This window comes from Neofelis nebulosa, chromosome 6 (genome assembly GCF_028018385.1).
Source record: "Neofelis nebulosa isolate mNeoNeb1 chromosome 6, mNeoNeb1.pri, whole genome shotgun sequence".
NCBI lineage: Eukaryota > Metazoa > Chordata > Mammalia > Carnivora > Felidae > Neofelis > Neofelis nebulosa.
Window position 1 is genome coordinate 57602653 of NC_080787.1, and position 15741 is coordinate 57618393.

The 15741-nt window shown below is 42.4% G+C and overlaps 1 protein-coding gene across 11 annotated transcripts in view; it reads right to left on the minus strand.

Annotated features, from left to right (window-relative positions):
• Positions 1 to 15741, minus strand: part of DST (dystonin) — a 496251-nt gene that overhangs the window by 359255 nt on the left and 121255 nt on the right. For 6 of the 11 annotated variants that reach the window (XM_058734319.1, XM_058734316.1, XM_058734317.1 and 3 more), the window contains exon 4: positions 11239 to 11446. In XM_058734319.1, coding sequence (XP_058590302.1) covers positions 11239 to 11446 — 208 coding nt within the window. Of the gene's footprint in view, positions 1 to 4609; positions 4725 to 11238; positions 11447 to 15741 lie in introns of those variants that run through there. The other 5 variants (XM_058734313.1, XM_058734312.1, XM_058734311.1 and 2 more) reach the window with 1 other exon arrangement.

Here is a 15741-nt window from a genome sequence, read left to right on the forward strand (position 1 = left end):
TCCACATTGCTCAAATAAAAAAACTTTCAAAAGCATAAAGCTTTTTTAAAAGTCCCTGGGTAAATAAATGTTGAGAAATCTACAAAAGTCTAAGTCAAAACAAAAGAAACCAAAGGAGCATCAGTCTGATATTTTGGGTTCAATGTTAAATTCACTAACAATATCTAATAACTGCTTACATTCCTAGACTGATAGTGTTCCTCCTTATGGTAGGAGGCAATGAAGAAATTATTTGGCCAATTTGAAACTACTTTCAAATCCATTTTGTAACATTATAAAACATTCAACTATGTCATTTTGAAAATCCTCAAAGATTTCAGCAGAGCTCTCAGATATTCTCTTAAATTTTAGCAAAGTCAAATATATTGTGTTATGGTCGTTAACATGTGCCTAAACTTTAAGTTTTGAATTTCAGGGCAGATACTTTACTCTCTGTGTGCCAGACACTGCTGGTTGCAAACTCTATAATCCATTTTTTTCTTATCCTTTAAACCAACACAAGTTCAACTGTGTTCAAGCGGGTACTTTCCTAGTCTGCTATGCAGATAGCAGTGACCATTTTAATAGTTCCTGTGAAGGAGATACTAGTGAAAGTTGCTAAGTGGGCTTCTAAAAAATCTCTTTAAAAGGAGGCCAACTCAACTAGTTTGCGCCTTTTGTCCTTTGTCCTTGCACTTCTTCCTCCATGTGGAAGTAAGACACAAGGGATAGAAAAGGAGCAGCCATCTTGTGATGACAGAATGACCACATGATACACAAGTGGCTAAGCAGCAATACAGAAGTCCAGGTCCTGTTGGCAAATCCAGGTATCCTTCAACCCTGGTCTGCCTACCTGCCTACCATGACCTCTCAGTACCTGATACAAACACTATCATCTGTTTTCTGTTACAAACAATCAAATACAATCCTAACACTTACTACCAGATTAAGCCTATTTCATTCATTAAAGGAAAAGAAAAAACCAAGACTAATACTGTTCTAACTAGCTACAATATAATACTATCATGATGCAGCACAGCTGAAGTTCACTATTACACAACTATTACATTAACCTGTGAGCAGAGCATGAGCAGGTAAAATGTGAAATCAAGTTTTTGCAGCATCCTGGAATCCAAGTGAAAACCACTGAGCAAGATCATCAAAGACTACACAATATGAAGGGAAGGAAAGTTCCTGGAAACCTTTACACTCCAACTTTCAAATCAGATGGCACCAGAGTAGTTTACACAGCAAAAGGACAGGATTTTTGCCAACCACACATCTATGCAGGCCATAAAACTGAACTTGAAATGAAAACTACAGGTGCAGTGATTCTCAGTCACCAAGCACATAAGCAGAATTACATAGCCCTGAGAGAAGGGACTGAAGCAATTACTCAAAGTTTTCACGAAAAACAAAATTTTTTTCCTTTTTTTCCTAAGTAATCAAAGACGATTTTTACAAGTAACAAATCTGGCATGCAGTTTTCAAAGAGAATGATAGTGAAACATTTTTTTACAGTTGTGTGGGGATAATTAATTTCCAGATCAATGGGAAGACATTCATTTGGCTGCACCAAAATAAACTACCTTCTTTTTAAGTCTAAACTGTATAAAATAAGATTTGCTGGGTTCATATTAATGATGTCATTTTTCACATTTAACATCCTTTTCAAAAAGTAACAACATTGAGAAAGTTAAAGCTTCCAATGACAGAGCTACCTAGCAGAACTTCACGGATTAAAGTGACAGCTAATTAGTATTAATAATATAAAAACATATAATTAAGTATAATAGTATACAGGTTAGTTTCCTTACACTGACCAGAAAAAAAAACCAAGAGGGATTATTCTGTCCTTTTATGCTAAGCTACTCAACATGTTTTGTATTACATGGTAAATACAGTAGATAAGCTAATAAATATTAAAGAAAGCCACTGACATGGGCAATTTCTAGCATAAACAATAAGTAAATATTTTTTATTTGTAAATAAATGCCTTTACTCCCCCTGACTGTGCTGTTAGCTGAAGTAATGTGATGTTTTTTTAATTGGATACCCTGAATATTCTGACTGTATGTTTTATAAGAGGACTACAATATGAATCAGAGCACTGCACTCCTCTCTGCAGCAAATAGCTCTGTGTTATTCTAACTCAGCAAACAGTTGCCTATTTTTACTCAGAAGTAACGGACCAAAGCAAGACACTAGAATAGGCCACACCGTAAGTAATTAGGGCTCACTCACTTGCCACTACTGGGTTTTCTACAAAGGACTAGGTTGGAAGTCCTTGCAAGGCCATCTGAGGACTAAGCCTGGCAAAACTCTCAGCTCCTAAACCCAGTACTCATAATTGCTGACAGTATAGATTATTACAACTCTACGTTTCTGACAACAGACAAATTTTGAATTTGTTCCAGCTGACTCCACCACTTACACTATTCAACAGCTGGGGCATATGATAACTTGGCAACCTGATAATACACTAGCTGAATGCAAACTCATTCTGTAACCAAGGAACTTTGTCAGAAATAAAAGTCAAAATAACCTCTCTTAAGTTCAAATGGGAATGCGAGATGTTTGAACAATGCATGATTTCAGAAAATGAGCAACCGTACTTTGAAAGTTTAGTGAACTGACACTCCCTATTCAAAGCCTACAATTCTTTCCTGATTAGATCAGCCCCCACAGCAAGTCATTGGGATCATAAGCACTATAGTGAAGTCATCGTATTGGATACTGATGGGAAATCATAACTGGCTTCAAAACACATTGGGAAACAATGAGTTTTCCAGGTCTCCAGTCCTTCATATGATACACTAACCAATACTCTTACTTTCCTTTACAAAACTAAATGAAACATAGAACATCTATAAAGCCAAGTACAAATTGATGACCTAAGCATTTTAAAACCACAAAGAAAATGAAGGAAACAATCCTCACTTTTTTCTGTGAAATTTTGGACGTGTTTGAAAAAGTGTATGCCTAAGTGCAATACTGATCATTAGGTCATAATTAAAATGAAGTGTCATGAAAACTGCAATGGCCTTCAGATCTTTAATTTTCTTTTATTTCCAAAGGCAAATAGAAACAAGCTTTTCAATAATGTCTGCTTCTGCAAGACAAGTCTAATCAGCACTTCAGTTACTGTTTTCAAAGTCACCTGAAAACAGCCACGTATCACTGAGGCAAAACTCGAGGAGACAAAAATTCATATGGCTATAATTTTTTTCGAAAGTATAAAATGTATATGCTTTAGAACTTTCCAACTTTTTTCTTTGGGATTTTAAAGAGCACAGGTGTGTGTCTTCAATAAGGTTTACTAGTCTATATTGCAATGTTTCTCATTTTTAACGTTCTGGAGACAACTGATTAAGAAAGACATAAACATGAGAATATTACACACGTACACAGACATAAATGCTACCAATGTGCTTTCGCCTAAAATACCACTGCATTTGCTCAGTGGCAGTATTATACACAATAGAGTCTTGGCACAAAGGAATTCTGATTGTGCTGTTTACAAAATTCTACGTGGATTAAAAGAATGTCAATAATAAAACACATTCTAGAAAGAGATAAAACATATTACTGGGTGGGTTTTGAGATTTTTGGAGATTTGGAATTTAATTATTTAATTCAGTATTTTATATTTCTACTTTCTACTAATAGAAAACTATTAATGCGGGCCATTTTTAACCATATAATGCCCATTCAAATTACCGAAATTGAGCCCAAAGCCAATATTCGAAAGATCTAAAGCCATTTGAATCCAAGATATGAATCAGACCACTATTCACTATTAATATATTAAGACTCTGTGAGCTAGCCTTGGGTGTGCAGTGTTTCAGTCTCCTTACTGTGTCTCTGTAAGCACTGAAAAATGATTTCCAGAGACAAAAAGACCCTTTAAGAGGAGATGGTGGACTTTAAGATGGAAGTAAACAATACTAAAATATGAAAAATTTATCAGGTTGGCACAGAATTTCCCCAACATAAAGTATAGGCAAAAAAAAAATCTCAAAATATATTGCTTTATATTTAAATTTACAAGAGTCGCTGACTTAAGTCTTTCATCCATCACAATCAAATAATTTTTATGACACATAAGAACAGGTATATAGTCACAAACCATAAACTTTTTTCAAATAAAATCGTTCTAAGAAAAATGATTTGGTGATGCACTCAATGGTGAAACAGCCCATCTATTTAAGAACCCCAGAACCTTTTGTATAGGGTTAACCAATACCCCATGCAAAGCAAGAGCAGCAATGCCTTAGTAATTCTATGGAGAATTAATCGGTACCCACCCTCCCAGGAAGAATTATGATTATGCACATAGTACTTAACAGCTTTTACAAGGGAAAGAAAAATGCAATGTGCTCAGAACCCAAACCCCTTCCCCCCACGCCACAGCCTATCAAAGGGCGTCTCCAGACCATCGCCCACCCCACCACCCTTCTGTGAGTCAGGGTTACTGAATCCCTTCCAAAAAGACCTGGTCCATTCCCAAGACTGGTCCAGACACCTGTTTACCTATGCCCAAGCCGTAGTGGCTCTGGTTAAGCAAAGATAACGGTTACCCGGCTGGTGCGTGCCAAGCCCCGCAGCCCAAGCACCGGGCACCACATACCTTTGTACCTCTCCAGGACATCCTCATAGGCCTGGAGGTACTCCTGCTCCTCCACGTACAGGTAAGCAGCTGGCGAGAGGTACCCCGCCATGCCGAAGTTTATCTAAACGATGACTGGCCAATTCCCCTTTCCCCCTCCTAACCCCGGGAGTCAGCAAGACGCTGCCTAGGGAACTGGAAAAGCGGAAGGAGCGGCACGCTGGTGGAGAGCACTGAAGCCGGAGACGCAGAGCCCGGGGCGCGAGGGGGTGGTGGGCGCCGGAGCCGGCAGAGGAAACGCCCAGGCCCCCTGGCGGGCTGCGGGTGCCAAGCCGCCGCTGCGGGGAGCCAGAGTCCCTCTCAGGTTTCAGCAGCAGCAAATCTCGGCAAGCCCGGGGGCGGCGACAAGCAGCGCCACACCACGCGGAGGAGCCTGGAGCACGGTGGGGACAGGCGAAGGGCGGCAGGCGCCGGGACCCTCTTCGGCCAACGCGGTCGCCACCCTGGCCCTGCGATGGGTGCCTGCTCCGGGCCGGGCCGAGGCCGCGGCGGCGGTGCGAGAGAACTGGCGCGCTGCCTCCGCCCGGGATGCTGCGCGGCGCATCTGCGGCATTTCCTGGCCGCCGCGCCGCAGACACTCGCCCGCGCCCCCGGAGAAAGGGAGGGGGGGAGGGCGGAAGGGAGGGGGCAAGCGCGGCGGTCAGCGCCCGGGCTGGCTAGGCTCCGACCCCGGCGCGGCTCGGCCCCTCCCTGCCAGGCAGCGCCGGGCGCCCCGTGGCCCCCTCCCCGGCCCGCCCACCTAGGTCGGTCTTGCTGCCAAGCACGCCCACCCCCGGACACTGGCCGGCCAGCCCGGATCCCCAAGGGTGAGGTTTCTATTTGGGACCCACAACAGGTGCCTGGGAAACAAAGCCGCAGATCGCGGTCACTGACGAGGGCAGGATACCCCCCCCCACCACCCCCTCTGCCCCTCGCTGAGCAGTCTGCAGTTCTCCCGGGGGAAGGGGTGACGCGGAGGAGAGTGGAAAATACACTTCAACCCAGCTTATGGCATAGAGGGACTCAGGTCACTCAGTGGTAGCAGCACGGGACGGGGCCGGGGGGGGGGGGGGGTCCCTGCTCTGGGCACATCTCGGGGGCGGGGCGGCGCGGCCTCTGCAGGTGGCCCTGCGCGTCAGGGCCTGACAGCCTGGAAGCTACCGCGCTTGCGCAGCCGGCGGACCAGCCCTCGGTCCCTCCCTTCCGCCCCCCAGAGCCTGTCGGCGCATCTGCCGCTGGGCTCCTAGGAAGCGGCCACAGCCAGGTCAGTTCACAACGCCCCCAGGCTACTGTGTCCCCTCCCTTCTTCTCGCTACCCTTTATTCATTCCACACAGTACTGGTATCCACTGAATTTGAGTAAAATGGATACAATTCTCTTAACTTTGGCATGTCATATACTAAAGTGGTGAGTTTTAAGGGTCCATTGGTGGAACCAGTGGGTACTCAGATCATGTAAATGGATGTGTTTAAGAGTACTGATTGAAGTCAGGCTGCCTTGGATGGCATCCTGCCTCCTTTCTGTGTGACGCGGCCAAGTTCCTTATCCTCTCAGAACTTCTCCATCAGTAAAATGGGGGGATAATAGTGCCTACCCTATAAAGTTGTGGCTTTATACGTGTTAGCTACTATTAATAGATAAATCAACTCATTGTTGACCATCTGACTTATGACAACTTCACCTTTTGCCCACATCTTCCTTCCCTATTTCTTCCCTTCACGTGTACTGACCTTTTGTCCTTAATGATATTTTTTTCCTTTCCCTTTCAGTGTTGCGAATCTGCAACATTTTCCATTAACTCTTAGATGGGAATGAGTACTAATTGAAAAACTATATGCTCTCGAAAAAGACTTATTTGAGTTATAACTGGAAATCTTTACTTCTCCTGAGCAACTGGCCTACTTTTGTTATTCCAAACAAAGCATATCTCGCCAAACAAAGGCGTATCTCGCCTTTCTACCCTGACCACTGGCTTATAATCTGAGTTTGAGCCCATGTCCCACCAAGCACTTAGGATCACTAGTTTTCTTGCAACTTGGTATGCGTTTATGTACACATTAGTGCATGAAGCAATACACATGCGTTATTTGTGACACCTTCTTAAAATGAAAGAGTTAGCAATTAGATCCCTGAGACTCATTCCATTTATAGACCATACAGGTACACAGATCTCTCAAAACTGTTTTGTGTCCTTCGCAATAAGTAGGGTCATTGAGGGTACAGTCTGAGTCTTCATCAAAGACTGAAACCCAGTAGCACTCCGTTTTGTGAATATAATCAGTGCTCTCTTAATTGATTTTAACTCTCTGTTTAAGGAACCAGTCAAAATGAACAGCAGCAACATTTGGGCTTTTCTGTAAAAACAGCCTTTGCCCCATGCATGCTTGGAATGGTAATATTGGGTCAACCTGCTAATAATAATAGTCTATTCCATATGGAAGCAGCAGTTAAGCACAGCAGTTAAGAGGCTGGCCTCTGGAGTCAAGAATGTTCAAATTCAGATCATAGATCCACCACTTCCTAGTTGTATAATCTTAGGAAGAGTCTCTCCCTCTCTCAGCAGATTTCTGCACTGGAAAATGGAGAAAATAATTATACCTACTTCATAAGGTTGTTGGGAGACTAAATGAGATAATGTAGTAACTGCTTCTAAGAGCATCTGGCCATCAACAAACTCATTTATACAGCATTTGCCATGTGCCCAGGAATTCACAAAAGATTTTACATTCACTAGTTTATTTACTCACCACAGCTATAACCCCCTTTGATAAAGAAAATGGAGCTGAGAAAAATTCAGGAAATTGCTGAAGAAAATACAACTGACTAATGATAGAGGGAGAATTCAAATCCAAGCTTACCTGAGTCCAAAGTCTAACTCTGCTTAGATCCTTCAATTCCCACTTCAAACAATTTACATGGGACAAAAATCCCTATTTTAAAACAGCACTGTCACCAACAAACCATGTACCTTTATGGGCACTTCAATACTAAAACACCCAACTTACAGGGAACCCTGTAACTAAGAACAGCAGATCTATATTGTTCTTATGTAAAAGCCATTTATACAATGGATATTACAAAGCCCCATTCCTCACACTTCATCATCTTATTCTCACATTGACCCTGTGAGAGAAAGGAAAGGTATACAGTCTCAGATTTTAAAATAAGAGAACTACAACAAGTGCAAAAGCACTTTTAAAATCATAGTGTCAGACATGCGACACCAGCACCAATAAGATTCTCCAAAATGTGAACCTGATTATGTCACTGCACTGCTGAAAAATCTTCCAAGAATTCCCCCACCCCTTACAACACAAATAGTCCAATCTCTCAACATTGCACACAAGCTCCTCTATAATTTCTGCTATTCCCTACCAAACTCCATGCTTTACTACGCATATTACTTGAAGTTTCCATTTATCATATTTTCCCACTTTTCTTAAGCACTTAACTCTGATTTCTAGATTGCCTTAAAGTTTCCATTTAAACACATCTCCCTACCTTTGTTCTTGTGGTACCATCCCTCTGAAGTGGTGTTCCCGTTCCCTCTATTTCCATCAAGCTCTTCAAATCTCACCTCAAGTGGCACTTCCCACCAGAAGCCTCTCAGGAACCTTCCCTCTCTGTCCAAGCTAGTTAGACTCTCCTCTAGATTCGTTTCATATTAGGTACTTATAGTCATTACAGCAAATCTCTCACACCGTGTTGTATCTGACAACACATCCAGTTATCATACTGAACAAAAACTTCCTTAGAGGCAACAGTATGTGCTTTTCTTCATTTTATTCCAGGACTCAAATTTTTATTAAATATGAATGAATTAAGGTATCCCACAGACCATATGGTCTTTTTGACTCTAGGCATTTTCATGCTCAATTCTATCTTTGTGACCTTAAAAACAAATAAAAATACTGGACTTTCAACTCCTTTATTACTAGGTAATGAACACTACTGACAGCCTCATACCATTTCTGAACCTCATCCCATGTCTTACTAGGGATGAATTTCAAAGACAGGGTGAGTTTTGGGCAGACTGTGAAAATGTCTAATAAAGTTAAGAGTCAAAATCTTTTAATGGTATGTTTTCAAACTCCACTTATCTTCAAATTCAGCATCAAATTCCCTCCACTTATCTTCACATGGGGTGATCAGCAGTATCTTATCTTCACATGGGGGTGATCAGCAGTGTATTTAACACATAATATATCTGAATTTCATATTTTAGCCACATTATTATTAAACAGATATTTGAAGACCGGCCTCCAAGTCTCTGCTCCCAAGGTATGATTATTATGATTTGTGTAGAAAACAGCAACTTACCAATATTTATTTTAAATACAGTAGCACATTTCCATAGTAGGGCTGCTTATTCTATTCATAATTTTGTTTTGTTTTTGATTAATATCTTAAAAGTATGTAACTTGAGGGGTACCTGGGTAGCTCAGTCTGTTGAGTGTCTGACTTCAGCTCAGGTCATGATCTCATGGGTCTATGGGTTCGAGCCCTGCATCAGGCTCTGTGCTAACAGCTCAGAGCCTGAAGCCTGCTTCGGATTCTGTCTCCTCTCTCTGCCCCTCCCCTGCTCACACTCTGTCTCTCTCTCTCTCAAAAATAAATAAACATTAAAAGAAATTTTTTTAAGTATGTAACTTGGAAGTCTCAAGTGCATTAATAACCACTAACTTCACAGCAATCCCCACAAATAACTCAACAAACATTTTACGAGTAAGACATGGCTCCTGCCCTCAAAGAGTCTGCAGTCTACCAACATCAGCAGCTACTTGCCCACTGCATCCCACCAGAACTGCCAATTCTTCCATTCCTTCCCCATCTGCAGGGTACAATGACAGTCTCCCCAACTTCTCCTGACTTCCTGCCTAGTTGTCTTCCTCAGCTTATATAATGTCATTCCCCCTGACAAACACCTGATCCGTCCTGCTCCCATAACCCCTTCCTGCACTAATGAAAGCAAAATATCCACTTCTGCCACCACTATCAAAACCCTCGAGCCAAAAGCACCTCTTCCTTCCACAAAAATGCACAGAACACAGGTATCCTGTTCTGATGGGCCAGGCTTTCCACAAAGACCCAACAACTTCTCTCAGTACCCTCTTTTCACCTATCTTCCCTTTCTGCACAAAGATAGGGTGGAGTCACCATCTCCTCCTCTCCATGCCCCGGACCTGCATGTAGTGGGGGGAAAAGAGGGGAGGTACAAGGAGTCAGGCCTCAGTGACTAAACATTTTTTAGTACTTGAGAAAGGCGGTGAGAGCTAGGTCTGTCCCAGCTCCCCCAAGCCACCCCTGCTCACTCTCACTTGGCTCCAGAACAGTCTCCCTCCTAGATCCTCCCTCCTCCTACCCTTTCCCAGCTCCACCCCTCCTCTCAAAGGCCTGGAAGAGACCAGCCAGCATCTCACAACAGACAGAAGAAGCTCAAGGCTGTTGCCCCAGAAACCCAGACTACAGAATGGCTGGCTGGGCGCTGTTTGTTTTTCCCGTAATCAGAAAATCCCACTGGGGGGACCATAGGGGGAGTCTCAGCTGCTGTGGTGGCTGGGATCTGGACTATTCCCCACCAGCCCCCTCAGAGGAAGATAGAGTACCAACTTTGTATTATAGTGGGAGGCAAAAGAAACTGGGTGGGCACCCCCACCCCAGGAGTGGAAAGGAAAGAAGGCCAGATCCACTGACTGCAGAAACTAGCTCTGGAAAAAACCTGACCTTTGGCCTTTGCAAGAGCCCCAAAAGACTTATACCATTTCTGAGAGAGAGAGAGAGGGAATTATTGAGGGAATTGAGGAACAATCACCCCAGGAAGCAAGTCTCATGCACAGAACACAGAAGAGAGAACCACACTAGCACTGCAAGGTTGGAGGACTGGTTTCCTCAGTGTTCTCAGCTTTCAGCTGGGTAAAACAAGCCATCCCTTCTGGTTCGACTTTTACGGCCAATGCAAGGGAACACCGGTAACAGAACAGAAATGTTGGCACCTCCCATAAATTAATTAATCAGGAATGCATGATGGCTAAGCCCTGAAAAGCACCAGGGACAGAAAGCTGCTATGGACACATGATGCTGACAGAGATGCTACATTTAAAAAAAAAAAAAAAAAAAAAAAATGGCATCCAAGTTGCTGAAGTACCCTCTACAATCCTGGGTACCAAAAGCCAGGAATCTACCCCAGTTAAATCTGCGTAGCTCAGTGTCCCTGGGCAAAAATGGAAAAGAAGGCAGCTTTCTCACAGCTTCTAGCAAATGCACTAGGAATCACATAAGTTAATACTTTCAGAATGTCACAGTAGCTACAGCGTGTAAATAGGAAAGTTTAATGCAGATGTCTGTAAATATCCCCTTGCATTTCAAAGGTATCAATTCATCCAACCCAAAGACAAGGCCAAACAGCTTAGTCACCAGCAGGCTGGGCAAACTGCTTTCTCGATATAAATCGGGCATAAAGTAAACATGGTCATCCTCCTCCCCCACCTAGAGCACCAATCTACGCCCGCCCGGTGCATCAGCAGCTCCCAGCTACGGCCCCGGCCCCAGGGGGTAGATGGGTGAATTTCGCAACTCTCTCTAGGCTCCATCCCCTTCCCGGATGCGCTTACCTGCTATCCTAAGCACTGCCCTCTCAGCGGGGTCCAGCACCGAGCCCCCGTGAATCTTTCTTTTTGATCTCTCATGTTTAGGCAAATTCCAGGGTAAGGTGTCTCCCGGCGCTGGAGATGCCGAGCCAGATTTCTGGCTGAAATCATCTTCATCAGAAAAATCCGCAGAGGAAGACATAGAGCAGCGATAGGACGCGTTCCCGGAACTCTACAGAGGATGACACAGAAAAAAGCATTAATAGCAAAACACTCACATATGCTCATCGCTTTCAACAGTCCCCTCCCTGCCCCCAAACTGAGTCTGGCATCCTGCACCATCCTCAACGCTGAGGGGAAACACAAACAAGAAATGAAACCCAGGGCTCACCATCTTTTCTTGGCCGTGTCTCGGACGGCAGAAACAAAACCCAGGCGGTCCCAATACATGGGAGATTTGCACAGAAGTGTGTGGCCTGCGGTCCGGCCACCGGCTCACAAATGACTGGCCCAACAATGAAGCCAGAATCAACAGCCTTCCTGTTACAAATCTATAGTATCTGGCTCCCCCAGCAGGACAGGAGAAACATTTTCCATTACTAGACTGCTGGTGAATTCATTAATGCAACTAACTCGAAGTTTCAAAAACAAAGCACAAATGCAGGATGTTGAGTCCCAATTCCTTTCCGTTTCAAGTCGCCTCACAACTGGAGTCTCCTTTCTGACGAGTTGTAAGCCCCTTGTCCTCTTTACTTAATTTTCTTCATGAGATTGAAGCAGGTTCCCAGAAAGGAGCAAGGAGGGAGGAAGGACAGATTCTGAGAAGAGCTTTTAAGACTGGGGAAAACACAAAAGACTGTTTTCAGAAGCCCAAGACAGATCCAATAAACAAACATCTGAACTCAGTTGAGAGTTCTTCAGATAATTTAAACTTCTAGCAAAGTAACAGCTGCCAATAATGTAAATGAGGATGATGCAGCTCAGTGACAGGAAACAGCTCTTCTCAGCTCCTGGTCATTACACAGTGAAATGAGAAACAGGATGCTTCTACCAAAGCACTTTGCCTGAAGGTTAGTCCTCCCTTCGTCCAGCAGGAACAAATCTGCAGGATCATATCTTGCATCAAAAGGTTCTATCTTCCACACAGGGAAAAGGCACGAAATATTATTCCTGCCTTCTTTACTGAGGTAGGTTTGTGATTATTTAGAGAGCTGCTGGCTTGCTGTGGAAATAAGGATGTTATCTGTGCTGCGAACAGTGATATAAATAAAGTACCGAGGGGGAATCTGTACTTTCCCATTTAGAATTCCACTTGCTAAAAAAGTAAGGCTCGTTGTAAAGATGGCAAACTGGTGCAACTCAAATTCCTGAAATGGATCTTGCAGTCACAGACTCCTAAGAAGCAAGTTGCAGACCGGAATCAGTGAGGCATACTCCAATTTGAGCAAAAACACTGAGCTGCTCACAAAAGCAGTGGCGACTGCAGCAAAACAGGCTGTGTGAGCAACATCCCAAAGCACTCACTCACGGCCTGTGAAGCAAACTATAAGTGAATCAGGACTATTAATCTTGCCTCCGTCTATTCAGGCATGTTGCTACACATGGTCAACACCACCATTTTAAAAGTACACATAATATTTCCCAGCAAGTCAAGTGTCTAAGATTTATCTTTCGCCCTATTCTTTCCCAAAGAAGTGGTCTCCATTTTATTTTACCTGAAATGTCATCACCTTGCCTAATTTATTTATTTGGATTTTTGTGTGTTTTCCTCATGGCAATAATGTATGAGGCAAACATGAGGTAAATAAATAAAATTGATTTTCTAAATTGTTGCTAGAGTCCACAGAGAGTTGTGAGTGGGTATTAAGTCAGTCACAGAATGCCATTATCAACCTAATTTATTTTCCATGCTTTTCTGAAAATTCATCTTGCACTCTCTGATGTCGTGTTATTGGCTACATCTGTGGAAAAGGGTGACATTCTTAAAGACTTTCAAAAGGGTATTGGGTTTCTTTGGTTGCCTTGTCTTCCTTAAAATGGCTTCCTACCTGTCCTTACTTAAGGTCATCCCTTATCTGCGAGATTATATTTCTTGCTGTTGCCCGCACAATTTCACTGACTATAGTAATTTGATTGTTTATCTTTACAGACAGACTTAGGGAGTAACTGTTAAAGAACTGCTCCTTTCCAAAAACCACTGGTTATTGATTTTTGTAGATAGAGTAATTTTTTTTAATGGCCAGAGTCTCAGCTGATTGAACAGCAAAATGTGATTTATGCCATGACATAAACACCATTAATCACACGTAGCCAGATGGGAACAGTTACTACCCCTGGACCCAAGGGTGTTGACTGGGGCAGCTTCTAATCTGGTAGTGTCACTGGTAAACAGATAAGAGAGAAAAGGAAGAAAAGACCATCAGCAACACTTCTTTCAGCAATATATCATATGAAAATATAGACACAGATACACAGACCAAGGGAAATCATGCATATTTCTCTTTGGTAAAGTCTCCCAAGCTACATAACAAAAGCATTTTAAGAACATATCAGGGTTTTTTACACAATAATTTCCATAAACACTTTTAAAAATGTAAGTAAACTATACAAAATTAGGCCCATTTGAACCTTGAAAATTGAAAATGGATTTAAATGAAGCTGCTTTGAAGGTAATCAATCCTATAAAACTGTTATATTCTTTATTGATTTGAAATGATTTGATTCATGTCAGTATCTTGGAGACTGGAGGGAAGAGTGTAAGAATACAGTTCCTGGGGTGCCTGGATGGCTCTGTCAGTTAAGCATTCAGCTCTTGATTTTGGCTCTGGTCATGATCTCACAGTTCATGAGATTGAGCCCCGCATTGGGCTCTGCACTGATAGCATGGAACCTGCTTGGGATTCTCTTTCTCCCTCTTCCTCTGCCCCTCCCCAACTCATGCGCACACACTCTCTCTCTCTGTCTCTCTCAAAATAAAATGATTAAACTAAAAAAAAAAAGAATACAGTTTTCTTTTCGAAAAAGCTAACCTGTTTTCTGGCCCCAAATCCATAGCCTCACATTTGATGTGGAGTTTGCAGGGATTAGACAAAGGAAGAGGGCTCTTGTGACCAGCAAAAGCCCCAAGATCTTATCTCTTATTGCCTAAGGTTTGATTCCTATTAAATCTGTGTCCATGAATAAGAGATTTGATAATTACAGTATATCCATACAATGAACTAATGAACTACACTGTAGCAATTAAACAAAAATGTTACCCATCTACACCAGGATTCCTTTTAAAAAGTGTGTGTGTGTGTGTGTGTGTGTGTGTGTGTGTGTGTGTGTGTGTGTAGATGGATAGATAAATAGATAGGTGATTGATAAATTGGTAAACAGAAGATAGGTAGATAGATAACTATTTACCAGTGTATAAACAATGGTTTCTCAGAATGTTGACCAATATTATAAATAAATGGACTTAATTTTATTCCTTATAATTTTTAAATTCAAAACAAGTACACAAAAATATTACTAAAGAGAAAGCTACTATGCCTAGAGTCAGAGAAAATAGCAAAGGCCCTGGGAAGAAGTAACTAGTTAGCCAGTGTTTTTAACCATTTGGGGCTCACAGGCACCCCTGAAAAGCTGAAGAAATCTATGGGAACATCTCTCCAGAACAGAACACATGGGCAAATATACACAAACTTTGCACATGATTTTATGGAGTTCACTGACACACCGACTCCAAGTTAAGGACCCCAATTTACACCATCGTCTGTCATCACCATTTGGCATTCATGTTGAGTACAAAAGAAATAGGAAAGCACTGTGGACTGTGCAGAGGAAGAAGAAAGGGTAAGTAGGAGGGTAAAGACAAAGTTGGCCTGGGTCATAATATTTTTAACATTTGGCCTTTTTTTTTTTAAATAAAGGGCTGTGAACCACTTCAGGACTGATGTTGGGTCTCTAACCAAAAACACCAGGTTGTGAGAAATCTAAACACCCTGTATTATGTCTTATTACAACCTAGTTATTAAGGCAGTCTTAACAATTGAATTAGATCACCAAAACTCTAAAATGACTTTCCTAACAGCCAGTGCATTCACATGGTATAAAAACAACCCAAATGTCTTAAAGCCAAGATAATTAGAGAATGCAACATTTTTAGAAGGGGATCTAAACAATAACTTCTCTAATTGAAACCCCGGTGGGGGATCTGAGATAAGTACAATGGAACTGCCTAAATTGGAAGCCGCCCAGTCTTAGCACCCTGATCCGCAGGAAAATGCCAGGAAGTTGTCTCTGCACTAGGCATTCTCTAAATGCAATGGAGAAACAAGTGCAGAGATAAGGGTTTGAAAAGAGCCAGACTTTTAGGATCCCAGAGACTGGACAGGTGACTTCCACAAACCTGCATACCTATATTTTATGCACACTTCTGCAAATATATTTCCAAAAGTTTACCAAAAGGTTAAAAACCAAAACACATAAACAATTAGATTGTGGGGCATTCTATAAAATAACCCTTCTGTACTCTTCATAATG